The 18,727-nt window shown below is 29.5% G+C and overlaps 1 protein-coding gene and 1 non-coding gene across 2 annotated transcripts; one reads left to right on the top strand and one right to left on the bottom strand.

Moving 5' to 3' along the window:
* Positions 1 to 2,233: 2,233 nt before the first annotated feature.
* On the top strand, positions 2,234 to 2,306 carry TRNAV-UAC (transfer RNA valine (anticodon UAC)). The gene has a single exon. It is a non-coding gene; the product is annotated as a tRNA-Val (tRNA).
* Positions 2,307 to 6,599: 4,293 nt separating this feature from the next.
* ZFP3 (C2H2-type zinc finger protein 3) lies at positions 6,600 to 7,811 on the bottom strand. The gene has a single exon (NM_001317604.2). It carries the CDS (start codon positions 7,571 to 7,573, stop codon positions 6,632 to 6,634), a length of 942 nt encoding a protein of 313 aa, NP_001304533.2. The 5' UTR covers positions 7,574 to 7,811; the 3' UTR covers positions 6,600 to 6,631.
* Positions 7,812 to 18,727: the final 10,916 nt, after the last annotated feature.

Raw genomic sequence — 18,727 nt, 5'->3', positions numbered from 1 at the left:
TGCTAACAGTCATAAACTGCCATTAGATAGCCCAAAAACCAAGGGCCATTTGTAGTTTGTGCAGGAGCTGAAGGTGATCATATCTCCCAAAAGAGAGACGAGATCAAACTATTATGGCGAATCAAACCCACCACTAAAAGAAAAATAACAGTATATAAAAGATACATTACACAAGTTCTAGCTTCTTCCCTACCTATATCATCTAGAATACCACTTAACTTGAGTGTCTGACTGTTTTTGCATGTGTCAATACCATCTTCAAAGGAGATCAAGTATTTGAAATAGTTGGGACATTTGCAAGTATCCTTACACTTCCACGATGTAATACCTCAAATTTTTGTAGGAAAAATGTTTGATAATTACTCCCATCCCATATGTTATCCTATACCTAGAAAAAAAAAAGAAAAAAAAAAAGAGAAAAATATAAATATAATAAAATTTATGATATAATAAAAAGAGAAATCTAAAGTGTATGTTAATAGAATGTTTAAAATGAAGTATGATTTATGTATCATTATTTTATTTGTAGGTAGAATTACCACACTAAAATGCTTGTGACATGGTCACATCTTCGTGATAGATTTTTTAAAGAAAAATGTTTGAAAATTACATAAACTGACATAAAAATAAATTAAACTATGTTTATTGAAAATATTATTTAATCTTTGTACACGTTTGTGGTCCTTTTTTATTGGTTTAGGTTTATCCAGTCAACCCATGCGCTAAGTTTGATGTATTCGTATGGAGAATCTTATTCAAAAGACATGTCAAAGCGTCTTCTCGCTTGGAGAATGCAGCAAGCAAGCATGCATCATGGTGGCATGACATGACATGCATGACCTTACTCCCAGCCATTACATTGCCAAAACCAAACAGTCAAAACTCATGCGACCTTGCCATCCACGCCAGCTAATTATCAATTCCATATCACTCCATGCAATTTTTTATTCCTCGTTTGAGAATTTTTTTTGGATGAAAAATTCATTTTTTTAAAGTATTTCTGTATGTAGAGATAGGCTTTGAAAAAAGATTATTTTCATAATTTATAACGAATAATTTTTTTTTTTGACAAAATTTAAAACTATCATTTTAAAACTTAAGAAAATAAGCCCATGGTTTTAATGGGTTTTAAGTATAAAAAAATATATTTGTATATTACAGTATGTAGTAAACTTAATATTTTAAGCAATTGTTGATATAATACATTTATTAAATGATTTGTTAACACAAAATTGCACTTCCTTCAGTTTTATTTATAAGACCCAATTACTTAATTCATCATAATTAAAAAAATTAATTAATTTAATTGATAAAATAAATATATTTTAATTTTTTTTTGAAAACTACCATTATTATTAATACTATCTCTCTTTATCTTTTAATTATTTATCGTTACAAACTCTCTTTTAATTAGAAGTATTTCAGTTTTATAAAAAATATTATAAATTAAGTTTTATAAAAAAGAATCAAACATCACTTTTAACTTGCCTCTTATAAATAGAATCAAAGAGAGTATAATAATATATAAAATTTGACTAACATACAAATATGAATGTAGTTTATATATATAATCTTAAATAAGATTAATTTATTTTCAAAACTTAATATTTTAACCAGGATGGGGAGCAAATTAATATTTTCTCATTAATAATAACAATTTAACTTAATATTTTTAGCCTTAAATAAATACAGATTTATCCTAAAAATATGAGGGTGGATCAACTTTTACTCATCTCAGCTAGTGACATATGCTAAGCCTGTAAGCCAGACCAATTCTTATTTTCTTTTTGTTGGAACGAATGGGCTAAAAGCCCAGACTAATGAAGTTGGGTGCTTGATCTTATACAATCAACCCTTGAATAAATACATTGTAGACCTTGCTTATGAAGTGTAATATTTTTTTCTTCCATATGTTTCCCACATGCTTACCAAGTAAATTTGCTAATAGTAATATTTCTCTCTCCATCCAATTTCTACCAGAGATTTTGAACATTTTAAATTTTTAATGACTTAGCAGTAGTGTTCCTGAGGGCAGCATTCATTCAAAAATTGAACTGCCAACCAAGAATCAGATTCAAATATGAATGTTTTACTATAATAAAAAAAAGCAGTTTCAAGAAAATGAAATGATTCCACCTAAAATATATATATTTAACGATGTTTCTTTAAGATAAATGACGGGAATATTTGGATAATATTGTTATATTTAATTGAAATGAAATCAAATAAAAATGTTGCTGTGGTGTAGTGGTTATCACGTCAGTCTTACACACTGAAGGTCCCCAGTTCGATCCTGGGCAGCAACATTAAATTTATTTGGATAAACTTATGTATTAATGTATTATTTATAATCGAAAAGTTTTTTTTTTTTTTAAGGATTCGAATAAAACAAAGTAAAAATTATAGAATTACATAACCTTATATTTTTTTTAAAAAACCCAATTCCTATATTAGAATTAATATCATTGAGTTTGCAATTTTAAAATCATAAGTTTATATTGGTTTGAATTTCTCAAAATTGTTGACAACTTGAATCGAAGAGGATTTTCAAGGACTTGGATCGAACCTTCAAAATTATAGAATTACATAAAATAAAAAATAGAATTATATAACAATATATATTTTTTTAAAATAGGTTCAGATTGGTTTGGGCTGAATAAGGCTTCATATGCCCAATTTTAATATTGGAATTGATATAATTGTGTTTGCAATTTTAAAATCATAAGTGTAGATTTGTTTGAATTTCTCAAAATTATTGACAACTTGAATCAATCAGTCAAAATCATAGAATTGCATAAAATAAAAAAACATAAATTTTTTGAAGATTGGATGGAGATACTAATTGGAAACTTTATTCTCAATTTTACAAGAATTTTTATGAATTATATAACATAATATTTTCTCATAAAAAATATAGGTTCAAATCAAATTGGTTTGTGCTAAATCAGGTTTCATGTGTCCAATTCCAATATTTGAATTCATATAATTGGATTTATGATTTTAAATATAAGTCATTGATGATATGATTCAAACTGATATTTTTCTTTGTGTTGATTAATTGACAAAAAATTATCAAATAATGTAATAGTATAGTTTATATTTGTTTAATTTAATATCTCTCCATATAAAATATCCAATGGTAAAACTATAATTATATACTACTTTAATTATTCGTATCAAACTTTATCAAAAAGTAAACAACTTTTGCATTAATGGGTTTTGAAAATTAAGTTTAAAGTGTTTCTAACTTATTGATAATAAAAAATTCTTTATAGGGACAATGTATTAAAATTAAGTTCATAATTTAAATCTGACAAATCATAATAAATGGAAAAGAAAGAAAGAAATTAAAAAATAAAACAAATAAAGTAATAAATATATAAAAAGTGAACAAAATTAGTCTTGCTTAACATCCATCCTACTCTCTTACATCTCTCACCTTCACCCCATTTTTTTTCTCTATCTTTTTCTACTCTTTTTTTTTTTTTTTATCATACCATATATCACATTTGTCAGTTTTCTTTCTACCTTTTGTTTATGATTTTTCGAACAAAATTGTGGTCACAACAAGCATCTCGAAGGTTTGAGTTATCCGAACCCTTGTTTAAACATTAGACAGTTGCCGTTATAATTGCTTGCGATTCCAGCTAGCCACAGCAGTTCACAAATCCTCTAGTACTAACATATTCGGACTCAATTTGATTTATGGTTTGCATAAGGGTTTTGTCAAATTCTTTCAAAAGGCTACTTTGCTGACAAGTGAAAATAGCACCATGCATGTGTAATGTGTTGATTGCTACACCCACAACGTTTGTGAGCAATGTTCAAATCTACTCATTAGGTTCTTTTCACTGTATAACTACCATTAATTTGTAGCCATGGAAATTAAGCTAACCAAACCCAAACCAGTGAGGTAGATCTTAGGTAGCCACATTCCACGAAAGTAAGAACTACCACACTATAATAATGAAAAAGAAGGAAAATTAAATCCACATTTATTAATTGTTCCGTCGCTAGCTGGATACCAAACTCAATTAGTAATAAACTAATAATGATCATGGTTTGAACCTAATCATGTTGATGCTCAATATACTAGATAGAGGATTAAGCAAGGGAAGCAATTATTCGGTTGAATGGAAATTTGTTTAACCCTAATAACACAAATAGAAATGAAGGCAATGCCCATTTTTTTGGTCATGGGCTAGCTTGCAAAGTAGGGACACATAGTAAACCAACTCGTGCATTCGAGGATTTTGTCTGTATCTTCAAAACCGTGAACCAATTCTACTACAATATATAAAGCAAAAAGGATAACAACTACACAATTAATCCATGCTTCAGTTTGGTTGAGTACTTTCCAACACAACTTATATGCTCTCAAGTTATTCAATCATAGCCATTCAGTTGTTGAGATTGGAAGGCACGGCAATCCACTTTAAGATAAGAAAATTCTTATTCACTCTAATCTTTGTGCAAATCAGATTGTGATATGTGGTAGAACAATTAAATGTGAATCACCATATTAACTCTGACGTAGAATTTAAATCGTAAAAGCACAACACTCTAATTTTACGCAAGAGAAGAAGTGAGAATGTCAATGTGTTGTATGTAGTACACATGTCATTTCTGTGGTGTGGGTGTGTTTTATTATCTAGAACTAGAAATAAAATTGTTTGAAAATGATGTGATACAAAATTACAAATAACGTGGGAATATTATAACTGATTAAAATAATAGTACTCACAATACTGGTTATTCCTCTTTTTTCTTCTTTTTTTTTTTTTTACTGAAAAGGACATGGACATCTCATCATACCAGGCCTTGTCTCGCCGTGACTGGTAGTCGAGGAATATTGAGACTAAAACCATTTGAAGCACAAACACGCAAAGAAGCAAAGTGAAAAACTTAGTATAGAAACATGGCTTATATTTTGGGTTCATCATACACAATGGGTACATAAAAATCTGGGTTCTGTTTTTATTTGAAAAAATGGCGAAGTTCGTGGCAATATTGGTGAAATAATTGACGAAATGTTTGAGTGACCAGAATTTAGGACAGGCCTAATTAACAAAAGAAGCAAAGCAATGATTAATTATTATAGTATTAGCGTACAATGAAGTTCCTTTTTGAGTGTAATGAGAGTATTAGTATAATATAATAATTCATAGAGAGGAGAATATGTAATGGAAGGAACTTCCCAACCTACATGTGCTAATGCCAATGAGTGATCACTTTTCTCGGATTTTCTTATGCATTCGGACACCTCACGCAACGTATGTGTCCACATGCTTCGCTTACCAGCATTCACCAAAACGTGCAAATAACTAACTTTAGATAAGTGGGCTAGTGTAAGTGACTTAAAAAGTTTTCTATCTCTATATCTCACCGTATAATACGTGTCGACATTTATGCCCTTGTGTCAGGCTAATTAGCCAAATTAATATACTAACATTTTATGTATGTATCTCTATTCTAATAATTTTGTTATTTTTCATGGAAGAGAAAAAATAAAAATGATGTCATTTGTTGGGTCCTTTTCTCATCTTCATTCTGTGAACTACATAAATAAGGCTGAAGTTTAGTAACTAGAAACTAGAAAGACAGATGAAGAGTATGGTTGATGGGTCCCAATAGTGGACCACAGTATAGCTCCTAATCAAACGTTTGTGGTGTGAGAGTCAGCGGTATCTTTCTTGGGAGCATCAACTTTTGTATGGGCTGGAACTTCCATGACATATTCACAAAGCTAGCCAACTATTCAATTTTCAAATTATCTAAAAAACATAAAATCCAAACAAGTTTAATCTAGTGATGTTTGATTTTTTGACTTGCGAAATTAGAACTAAAAGGTGGTTAATTAGGTGAAATTATTATGCTTACTATGTTAGAAGAGGGGCAGTGGACCAAGAAACACATATAGCAACAGTTGGTCCTAGGAGTGGATTTTAAAATAATTGAGTACTTTGCTAATGGCACAGTGACATTTTTGAAACTTTGTTACTTTAATTTGCTAATGTTTTATTCTTAATAGTAAATGAAACAGAGTGAGAGTGTGGCAGCTAGAGTAACGTAAGTGAGAAGAACTGAGGAAGACAGAGAGACTAAAAGAGAATATCTTTCAAGTTTTAATAATTAAAGAAATTAATAATAATATTAATAACTAATAAAAAGGAACACAGAAGAAGCCTATTCCATGACTTTTGGGTTGTGGTGAACTGGTGATGGTGCAACCAAACCCTAGGCATGCCACTGCTCCATCAATCTCCTCCTCCTCTTATGGCTCTCTCGTAAAAGAAACATCCTAACTAGAATAAGATACAGACCCAAAACATTAAAATTAATAAAAAGAGGGAGAGAGAAAAAAAAGGAAATAAAGATGCTGTATGACTCAATATCACTTTTCGTGAATGAAAGGCAACCATGAACACTAACCACTTACTTACTCAAAGTATTCCAAAACTTGAACAGGTAGATCATCCAAATGGGAAATTATTAATAAACCGAAAAAATAATCCAAAGAATCGATAATTAAGAATAATTGTAAATTAAAATAAAGCTAAATAATTCACAATGATCATTAATCAAATAATATAACTTTTCCCCCCTCTCCATCTAATTCCCACCCTGGTTTCTAATAATGGCATCCCACCAAAGCCGGAGCAGCCGACAGCATCATAGAATTCGGATTCGCCGGAAACTGAAACTTCGAGTCCCGGAGATCGTCCTCCGGCGCCGGAAGGTTAAGATCCAACTCTAGAACATTCCGAGGCTTAACATCAACAGCACCATTAGAAGTAGTTGTTGTTGTTGTTGTTGTCTGAACAATATTGTTATTATTGTTAGATGCTCTATGCCTCCTCATGTGACCACCCAATGCTTGCCCTGATGTGAATTCTGACCCACAGATGGAACACTCATGAATCTTGGACTTGTTGCCATGGAAATTTAAACCAACCTTGTTAATGCCACACCCTAATTGAAGGGAGACAGAAGGGCTAATAATATTCTTCATGTGACTTTGTTTTGCTTCCTCAAAATTAAATAGTGACGAAGACGAAGCTGGCAGTGGTGGCAATAACAGTGGTGGTGATAACAACTTTTTCTCCTCCATCTTGGGCTTCTTGTGACTTGCCCTGTGGCCACCTAGTGCTTGAAAAGAAGGGAATGTTCGGCTGCATGTTTTGCACTCATAAACATATAAATGATCAACTTTGGTGCTACCCTTCTCTGTCTTGACATCACCACATAGGTCCTTGTGATGATGAGGAGGGTCCCGTCCTACTCTTCCTTGTGCTAGGAGAATCAAACAATTAGCCATGTCTTCCTCTTCCTCCTCAAAGGTGGTGGATGAAGACGATCCACCGCCACCGGCAGAAGCACTTGAACAGCTAGATGTCATGACGGTGGTGATAGCGGTGATAGCAGTGGTGGTGGTGGTGATAGTGGTAGCAGCGACAACAGCACAAGGAGACAAAGGCCTCAAGCGCCGCTTTGTGCGCTTCCCTTTGGCTATGTTGGTGGCATCGTTGTTGTTACATGAGACAAGCTCCTCCATGTCCATTTGTGCCAACATTAGAGAATCCTTAATGAATCCTATATGGTATTAAACAAAGACAATCAGACAGTGAAGTCTATGAATATTGAATTAATACCACAGAGTGACGAGTTTGGTTGTGCAAGAAAAGATAGATATATTACTAATAGTAATAGAAGAGAGAAAGAGACACGGACATGTAGAATTTATATGGAGGAGGGGGTGTGTGAACAGGTTATATATACATTGGTAGTGAATGGGCAACACAAGAGAGAGGGGTTTGTTATATGTTACACAGTAGCTACTCTCAAATAGTCAGCCACCCAAAATCTTCCTTGCTTTTCCAACCTTGAAGTGTTGCTAACAAGAAAAGTTCTTCTGTTTGGTCACGCGCCTTTCATAGAGCGTGGCTTTCACGCTTCAATCACGACCACACTTTTTTGCCTCTCTTTCTGTTTTACTGTTGCTAATTTTTTTCCTTTCTTTTGTTTATTTTTATGATGATGATGATTATGATGTTGCTCAGGGTGGGAGTACTTTTTACGAAAGAATATTTTATTTTTCCTCAAATTTGTGCCCGAGCAGAGCACACTGTTTCGATACCACAGTACTGCATGCGTATGATTCATCAATGATTAAACATGCTCTGTATTTTGTAATTAATGTTCAAATTGATGAGAAGGATCGAGCATGTCATTTGTGTGTGTGTTTTTAATTTTTTATATCTTGCGAGTGACCAGGATTAATTAATTACGTACTCATTGAAACGTAATATGGAGATTAGAGGTGGCTGAATTTGATTTAATTTAGGTAATTGTTAACTGCTTTTTAAGAGAGTTGAAGAAAGAAATGCTGTTATTAAATGTTAACACTCTAACGCAATAAGGTTGACGTAACCGTAGAAAGTTTGTGTGGTTTACATAAATTCTTTAGTTTAAACCTTTACACAAGAAAAATATGTTAATGTTCTGAGTCGGTTTCACTCTCTTTTTTATGAGGAGTGCTAACACATTTTTCTAATATATTTTTACTTATTAAACATGTTTATCAAAAACTACAAATCAGGAAAATGTTTATTAAACATGACAAGAGACCTACAAATTTTTGTAATTATTAGAAAAGAATATGTTGGAGGATATATTTTTCTCTCACTTACTTAAACTATTATTTAGGTCAACTAAAGGGAGGGTTAAACTTACACAAACCCATTAAAGCAAACATGACACGTTAAAACTTAAAAGCATGTCATACCGTCATTTAGTTTAGTTTCAAAGAAAAGTACTAATCTAGATGGAGTGATTATATATATATATCAACAAGAAAAGAAAAAGACACGAGTAGCATGTGATTAAGTATAGGATTCGGTTAAAGACTATGGAGTAAGGAGGGTATATGTAGCATACAAGTATATGACATAAGCACTATAGCATGGTTCCTACTTTGAGTAGAACTACCTTTGATTAAATTGCTTAGTTAAACTTAATCTTCTGCTTGAAGGTGTATAATTCTAGGACGTGCACAACACGTCTGGCATTTAATAAAAATATTTCTAAAAACTCTTGATAACATTTAAAAAATATCACAAAATTATAAATAAATTTTATTAATATGATTTCGTCATATTTTGTTAAATATTTAAATAATCAATGTTATTAATGTAATGTCTTTTTGTGATATTTTTTATTTTAGCAACATGGGCTATATACACGTATTGGTGTTATTGGGTTTTGTTTTCAGAACAAAGGGGTGGTTTGGTTTATCTATTTTATGTAAGGAACGGTAATTGAATCTTGCTTCAATTCAAGCATTTTCTCTTTCTCAATAATATTTTAGCTTAATAAAAAAATTAATCTTCTGCTTAAAGGTATGTCGAGAACTTGATGTTGCAGCTAATCTGTCATAATAATCATCATTTATTGCGAAACCAAATGTTAATGATTTCATGCCTAATGGGACTTTTAATTTGAAAGCTAGTATAGTCATGGTTTAGTTTGGTTTGTTTTGTACATAAAAAAAGTTTGGTTTGTAAAGAAGATTTTATTTCATTATCAACGAAAATATTGTGCCTCACAAAAGGCCATTACATTGTGTAATAGTACGAGCTTCTTTAATTCTATTTGTCTTTTTTTTCTTTCTTTCTCCTGATGGGCTACGCATTTTGAGCTATTTTGTACCGTTTTGAATATATGCATGCATTTTAAAGAAAAATGCTAATATAAAAGTTTGTTATTAAAGATATTTTTTAGCGACCTCAAAAAATCAATCTGTTAGCATAATGTTTACTTAATTAAAATGAACACATTAATACAGACAATAAATGTTAAGAAGTATAATGCATATCTATAATAAACATACCATTTAACAACTAATATACAAAATAGATACGTATCACCTGTACATCATATTATTAGACTAACCTCACGTTAATGTTTATATCAATTAGTTGGTAGATCCGTGCGATGCAGATAAATATATTTTAATTATTTTTAGAAAATTAATTTTAATTATAATAAATAAAATGTCAATTATAAGAATTAATAAAATTTGAAATATATAACTGAAAGATAAAAATAAAGTTAAAAGAATAAGTGACATCCATATAAGCATTACTTTTCTTAGTCAATATAACTTAAATGCTAATATTATATATATATATATATATATATATATATATATATATATATATATATATATATATATATATATATATGCTTTCAATATATTATTATAATTGTAATATTTATGCAACACATATAATGATAGATAAGCTAATCATGTTAATATCTTTTGATATAGCAACAATTCTTAAATAGTGTAGTTAAAAAAAGGTAAAAATTCATAACAATTGAATCAAAATTTAAATGAAATATATAAAAATAATACTAAAAATTAATTAATAATTAATATTATAATATCACGGTAGTGATTTAACAATTGATTTTTTTTTTAACAATCAACGCCCTAAAATTAGTTGTAAAATTTATGGTTGAATCAAAATTTTCCAATTTTAAAAAATAGAAGGATGAAATGTTATGTATTTTTTTATATATATATATAAGCAAGTCAAAATTATAGATTGAGTAAAACATGAGACTAAGTATAGACAAAATTAAAAGAGAAAAAGGAAAAAAAGAAAAAAGAAACTGTGCCATTTGGAATCAAGGGTGGTTAAGAGCGCAATTGGGCTTGTATACTGTTTTCCTATTATTAGTATAGGTTAAAGACTCCATGCGAGCAAGAGGTTGAAGCATTTCATTCTAAGGGAGTGGTTCAGCAATATTGGCTTAATAAAATGTTACTGAAGAAGTGGATCTCAAATCATTGACTTAATCGTCTTTACTAAGACGTGGTCCACTAGTTGGTGAGCAATATACTACCCATTAATGTGTAATGCCATTCAAAAGAAGAATAACACACCACTATAAAATCAACAGTGTAAGGAAAAAAAGTTCTTCGTCGGTAGATGTTAGTTCACTACAACTAAGGTCTTCAAATCACTGCATTTGGTGTATCTACTATAAATCAATAGTTTTATGTGTATCATGGCACTAATACGTACTATTGTCTATTGGTGTCCTAGTGGGATCGATAGAGAAGACCCTTTTCACTCTTGACATTATCTTCTTCAAAAAAAAAAAAAAAAACTCTTGACATTATTACTGTTGTACGTGCTAGTTAGTAGTTACCATCTTCCAGTTGGTGTGAGGATTTGTTTGCTGGCATATAGATCTAAAGTAGTCCATTATCGGGTTCATGTACCGTTGACCCACATCTTAAGATCATGCTATAGCTTATCGATCAACTAATTAATTTGTAGTTGCACAAAGACCAAGCAAGTTGGTTGGATCAAATAAATTCTTTTATTTGTAAATATACATTTTTTTTTATTGAATTTGAATCCTTCCGTAAATAACTAAATGAGTATTATTTATTTTTTAGGTATAGACAATTTTATTTGAATTAGGTTAGATTACGATAAACTACAAACTTTGTTATAGTCATATTTTAATAAATTATCGGCCTCAATGATAATAGATTCATGTTGTTTAAGTAGTGATGAAGAGTTTGAATCTTAACTATTGTGTATGAAGAAAATCTGGTCAAAAAAACTTCTATCTTTAGATGCTTTTAAATCCTTCTAAAAAGATTAGTACTCTCAATAAATTATTAAAATATTCCTTGCAATTATATATCTAAAGAAACTAAGATAGTCATACGAAACAAGGAAGATTGATATCTTCACATTTACCTTTGATTTTCAATTCATGCTCGTGTAATTAATTAGGATATCAATTAATACTTTCTGCAAAGAAAATAATTGAGAATTGTTGGAAAATCACTGTAATTTGGATCACCCCTAATAATTGTGGGTAAAAGATGGGTATGTTAAAATTTCACATTGTGCCGAATAACTATGGACAAAAAGGAATATGTGAGAAGTCTCAAATTCTCTACAAAATATATAGTGTTAAGATCAAGCATATAAAAGAAAAATAATTCTCACCACCAATTTGTAAGATTGAGTAAAACCTAAAACTCACATTGTTACAAGAATATATATAACCTATTAAAAAACTAAATATGGATATTGAGCCGCACTCTTAATGAAAAAGATAAAAGAAACTTAAAAGAGAAGGTCACCGTTAGGAGGAACTCCTATTAAAAAACATCTGAATTTTTTTTATAATCCTATTCGAGCCAACAATATACATAATTATTTATGTAATATATATATATATATATATATATATATATATATATATATATATATATATATATATATATTTAATTTTTTTAGTTAGTTCTTCTTTTTAAAAACCTTCTGTACTAACTTTCATACAAGGTTCAGTAAATTCATTCAATCATATCTAACTTTCAAATGACATTTAAAACTTTTTCCCATATTGGATTAATAAACGCCAAATATTTTTTCTAATACAATTCTTCTATTTTTGGGGGGCAAGTTTTTTCTGAAAGATCTTTTTTTTTTTTTTTTTTCTGATGCATGCACTTCTGCCACCGTCCACCAATTATACTAAAGTACATGCAACAAACGGAGAATTAATCAGCGCCATCCTTAGACTAGAGAGTGATGTATATGTAAGTGGAATGCATTTTGTAGCAGCCAGTGGAGAAGGTTCACTGTACAGTGAAGTCTTCTGAATGAAAAGAATAGAAATTATCATCATGCAAAAGGACGGCAGATTCTTAGCGTTGCAAATTAAATGTGGTAAGTTGTTTTGTGTGAGGCACGTAACGTGAGGATTGGATACTGCCATAACCTGCTAGTGACATTTTTTTCGTATATATATAAAATTATAAATTGCTCTGCTCTGCCTTTACCTCCACCATTTCCTTTTTAAAAAGAAAAAGAAAAATATTAATTAGTGGAAGAAAAAAACAAAGCAAGAAAGGGATTAGAAGAAAGGGGATCAAGAGGTGGTGGTTTGGAAAGTGCACCATTCTTCCTTATCCCTTTCCTACTCCACTTGAGAGATGACTACGCAGCCTTTTGCTCCAAAGACCATGCTTCAATATTTAACAATTTCAACTAATTCGGCGTAACTTGGATTTTTCTTATGAGCAAATTAACACTATTTTTATTTCACATACTAATTAAAGACATAATTTTTCACTACGCACAAAAAAGTAGTATTTAACTAGATTTCTTTAAATAAATTGTATAGATTCGAGTTTTGTGAATGAAAAAAATATGATTAGGGAACAAAATCTCACTGATGATGATTAATTTAATTTTTTAACAAAAAATAATTATCAATAAAATTAATAAATACTTTGTATTAATATTAAGATAATAAAAAACTAACATATTTTTTCTTCTACAATAGTAAAAAAAATTAGAATTCCTCAAATGAAAATACAATAAACTTATCAATTAAGACAAAATATAAAGAAAAAGATGGGTCATATTTCTTTCCATCTTACGTATGATATCGTGGTATCCTTCTATAGTTCTATTTACCTTAATGAGATGAAAGGACTGCTCAATTGTCAAAGAGTGAGTTCTCACTTTCAGGAGTAGAGAAAGAGAGAGAGCAAATTAAAGGGACATCTCCTATTGGTTACAAATAAATTCAGGTCTTCATTTTATCTAATTTGCATAATTTGTAAATAAAAGTAGAGAACAAATAGTTGGGGTACTACTGGTGATCGAAGTGGGGACTGTTTAAGTTTATGTGGAACTCATATATAAATATTTAAGTGATATAAATAAACAAGAGACACTAGATAATAGATATTACACGCACTACACTAGCAATTAGCACAGGACACTGAAAGTAGTGGACTTAATACTCCAACTCCACTTTAACAGTTCACACGTCACTCAAGGGGAGAAGCTTTGTGAACCACTCGTGATTAGAACAAACAAGTTGGTTGTAGCTAAAACACCTAATTAATATTATATATTAAAAGAAATGTTTGTATTAAAGGGTAGGAGGAATAAATGTAATATATAAATATGAATAATTAAGATTAAAGGTTATTTCATTATTACATATAATTACTCTAAAAAATTACATGATTTCGTAATTTAATTTTAATCCTTTATGATTATATATCAATGCGTGAGTAAATAATTCACATACAGATAAAGTATAAGATTTTTACTCTATCGATAAATCATAGATAATGTATAATAAATTTGTTAATTTTATAATAATTATTTAAAAATAAACTAATCATAATTTTTCATTAATTAATAATATAATTTTAATAATGTGTAGAAATTAATCTCTATTTCTCTCTCTGTATATATTTTGTTTTTCTTTGGTGAACAGTGAACGGACTATATATATATATATATATATATTATATTTTTTAAAACAAAATAAATAGAATTAGTATGACAAACGCATGCTGCATGCGACTGAAGACGGTGATAGGCCCAAAACAAACCACTCGATTTTTTCTTTTTCTTTTTTTTGGGAAAAATGACCACTTTATATACTAGCATAAATGCATAATTGTCAACTTTTCCTAGTTTTCCTTTTTCCTCCGGGATAACAAAAAAGATGCTTTTATTGCTAGTTGCAGAATGGTCTTTGAAGTAATTCTGAGCCCTCGTGGAAGATGCTCCAATTATTTTTTTTCCCTCTTAATATGCCAAAGGAGAAATTGTCGTGCTAATAAATTGTTTGGTCGCGGATATTTGTATTATGATATGTGGATGGTCGATCATACTGTGGGAGAATAAATATTAAAAAAGAAATGTTACATACCCAAAAAAATACATAATTAATATTATATTTACACTACTAGAAAATAGATTTTTTATATCAATATTAAGAACTTTTAACATTAGTTATTAAGTGACGTTGAAACTACTGGTGTTAAAATATCAACGTTAACAACAATTGTTTAAAAATAAAATCGATGTTGTTTTTTGATTTTTTTAACATCTTATTTGTTTTTTTAATCATCAACCTGTAATATCTTATAGGTTGAAACTAGTGATGTTAAAGTATCAATGTTAACATCGATTGTTTAAAAATAAAATTGATGTTAATTTTTGTTTTTTTAATATCTTATTAATTTTTTTAATCATCAATATGTAATTAATTCAAATCACAACTTATCATTCAAAGTTGTAAAAAAACACATAAAATTAACCATGCATCAAAAGTTACAAACAAAGTATATCAATATATCATGCACCAAGAGTAGTTATAAATATTTATAAATAAAATATACCATAAATGTGTTCAACATGTTCCAATATTTCTCACCAAATAACTTATAAACAAAAATTTACAAATCGATAATAGTAGAGTACTAATGTACTTTAATTACAAACAAAGCTAAAATAAAACAAAGTTAGAAGTTACATCTGGAAATTTGAGTTCTAGGAAGCAAATTCTGTAATTGTGAAAAATTCTTCCATCCATTTTCAATTTTTGCAGTCTTTCTATGATGATTATAAACTATCCTACACTCCTTAGTCTTCCAAATTTAGATGGGTGAATCATGCAACTTTCATAAATGAGTACAAGGTACTCGACACATCTCGAAATCAACATGAAATTCATATTAGATATGTATATGATTTTAAAATTTGACATACAAAGGAGTGCTTAATTACTCAACAAACTGTTGCAAGTCACTTTTTACTTAGTTAGCAAGACTTTAAAAGTGATCGAGTTAGGAACTTGGTGGTATAAGGAGTGTCATTTAGGGTAAGCTTTTGGTTTAGAAGTGCTTTTGAAGATGGTGATGAGGAAAACACTTTATCCATGGTGAGTCAAGGTGACCTAATGATTTCCAGTGAGCCCATAGAACTCTCTAGTTCATCCTTCCATCTTATAACAAATGACCCACTGACTTCACTATAAGACTACATTTAACTAGCAAAGTAATGTAAGCAAATGTATTATATCAAGTCATGTTTATTTTAGAATAATTTTGAAATTTCTAACTTGATCAATAACATGAATAATGTTCAACATTTCCTCTGTTTTTTGGTTAATCTTGATCATTGTGTTAGTCATTTCCTTCCAGTTTTGTTGATGTTCATCCATCGTTTCTAAATTCCATTTATAATATAAACATAACATTAAGTAGATTTTGTCAAACCATCTAAATCCACTAACTGATCCATGCACAAACTGACTATGCACCATGCTTATCTAGGAGCTTATTCCATGCAACTAATATAATGAGGAGGAACCAGAACCATGCAAATCAGAACCTAAGTTAATCTACAATCAAAACAAAACCTAAGTTAATCTGCAACCAAAACAGAACCTAACCTAAGTAAAATTTAACTGTAAAAAAATGCTTACATTGTCCAAAACAACCAAAACCATGAACAACCAACATAATGTTGAAAACACTATCGAATCCAACCAAAACGTTGTTGAAAACAACCAAAATAACCAGAATCATGAACAACCAACACAATGTCGAAAACACTTTCGAATCCAACCAAAACACTATTGAAAACAACCCAAACAACCAAGATAGTTAGAACCATGAACAACCATTGTCGAAAAACGTTTTGAGAGAAAAACATGCCGTGAGAACGAGAGTGACAGTGACACCTACACCGTGAGAGAGAGTGAAACTGTGAGTGAGAGTTAGAGTGAATGGTGATTTCAGTGCCACGAGAGTAAAAGTGAGAGTGACACCGTGAGCGAGACACTGTCGTTGTTTCAGTGCCACAAGAGTGAGAGTGAGATTGACAAAGGAGGGTTCATGAGGGAGATGAGTCGTGAGGGAAGCAAAATGTGAGGGATAGATGAGCGAACTGTCAGAAGCGCGAAAAAAATTATAAACAGGACAACACAATGTCATTTTTTCCCCCTTCAAAAACCGATGTTAACCAACTCACGTTAACATCGGTTTCTGGGAAATAGATGTTAACAAACTCACGTTAACATCAATTTTTTGTAGAACTGATGTTGGCAAAATCACATTATTTACGATTATGCTACTGCATTTTGGTTTACATTAGTTTTCTATAAAATCAATGTTATTCTAATGATGTGAAAAGTAAATTTTGTAGTAGTGTTAGATAAGAAAAGATGAAAGCAAAATTTTATTTTTAATTAAATCTAAAATATTATATATCACGTATTGCTTGTTTGAGTGTATCCAAGTTCATATCTCTTAAATAAGATCTCAATTTAAGTTTTATAGATTAAAAAAATCATGATTAAAAAGAATCTCACTGAATATCATAATAATCCAAAAAAATAATTTGTTTGAATATTAAATATGAAACTTATTAAGATTGATCTAATAGCTAGAGGTTTAGACATTTTATATAAAATCTTAGATTCAAAAACATTATTGTTACTATTATGTATATGCAAAAACTTTAATTTTTATTGTTCATTTTAACTATGTTGCACATGTTTCTTTGTGTCTCCCTCTCTCTCTCTCCTTTCTTCCTCCTCTATTTTTTTTGTCTTTCCTTCCCTCTCTCTTGTTCTTTCTCTCTCTAGGTTTCACTCTTCTCATTCTCCCTTTCCCTTTCTTTCCTACTCCTCTCTCTCTCCCCCATTTTCTTACCAACATCTCTCTCTCCCTTCTCCCTCTTTTTTGCATATATTTTTCTTTTTAGTTTTTTTATTAGTTTGAAAGTTTGTTTGATTGTTCAATAAACAAGTTTATTTAGCTATTAAAGAGTTTTTAGTAGCTTATAACGTTTTTTGAAACATTAATTGAAGTAACATTTTTTAAAACTCTAACTTCTAGCTTTTTATATTTTGTTATCTTTTTATTCTTAAAATATTTATTCAATTTTCTTATTACTTTTATTAAATATGTCATTTTATATTTTTCAGCTACTTCAATAGTTAATTTTATTGAACGCTTATGATTTTAAACTAATTTAAAAATTTTTAACTATTTTTTCAACCTTCAACTAATTTTTCAACTAATTTTACTGAATATAGCCTTTATCTTTCTTCTCCACTCTCTCCCTCCTCTCTTTTACACCTCTTTCTATCCTTATCTATTAACAAATATAATTTTTAGTAATAAGATACAAAGTTATAATTATATTAATAATAAAATATTAATATTTTTTATAGATGAAACAATGTTTCCGTGGTTAAATATTATGTTAAAATTATATAGTGGCCCTTAGTATGCAATTGCTTTAAATTTTCAAAGAAATTTTTATCACTTATAGTAATTTTACTCACCCTAGAGGTTGGAACAAGATTGGCTCTTATGGAGGATCCTTTGGTTTCTATATATAAAAAAATTATGTTAAAGTTAGAATATCAAGACCTTAATATTCAATTTTGTAGTTATCGATTATTATTTATGAAAAATGATATATGTAGTTAAATTATTTTCTTTTTGCAAAATTTCTCATTTCAAAATATTTTTTTTAAGAATTAGTTAATGTTTATGGTTAGTAAAATTTTATACTAAAATTTCAATTTAAAAACAAATACAGTAAAAGTCTTTTTCACACATATGATATATATATATTGAATCATTTTATCCAAATAAAGAATTTAAAATCTAAAAAAACTAAATTACTTTATTTAAATGAAATATTTAAAATTGAAAAATTATTTTTCATACATTTTAAATTTCCTAAAATTTTAAAATTCTCCATTGAAACACAATCTAGCTTGCAATAAAGGAAAAAATAAAAATTAAAATTGTCACTTCTTAGGCATTACAACTAGTACTGGTGCAAGTGAAATTAGTTTG

The sequence above is a fragment of the Glycine max genome, chromosome 12 (genome assembly GCF_000004515.6).
Source record: "Glycine max cultivar Williams 82 chromosome 12, Glycine_max_v4.0, whole genome shotgun sequence".
NCBI lineage: Eukaryota > Viridiplantae > Streptophyta > Magnoliopsida > Fabales > Fabaceae > Glycine > Glycine max.
The sequence above is the reverse complement of the archived record's forward strand: the minus strand, read 5'-3'. Positions and strand labels throughout refer to the sequence as shown.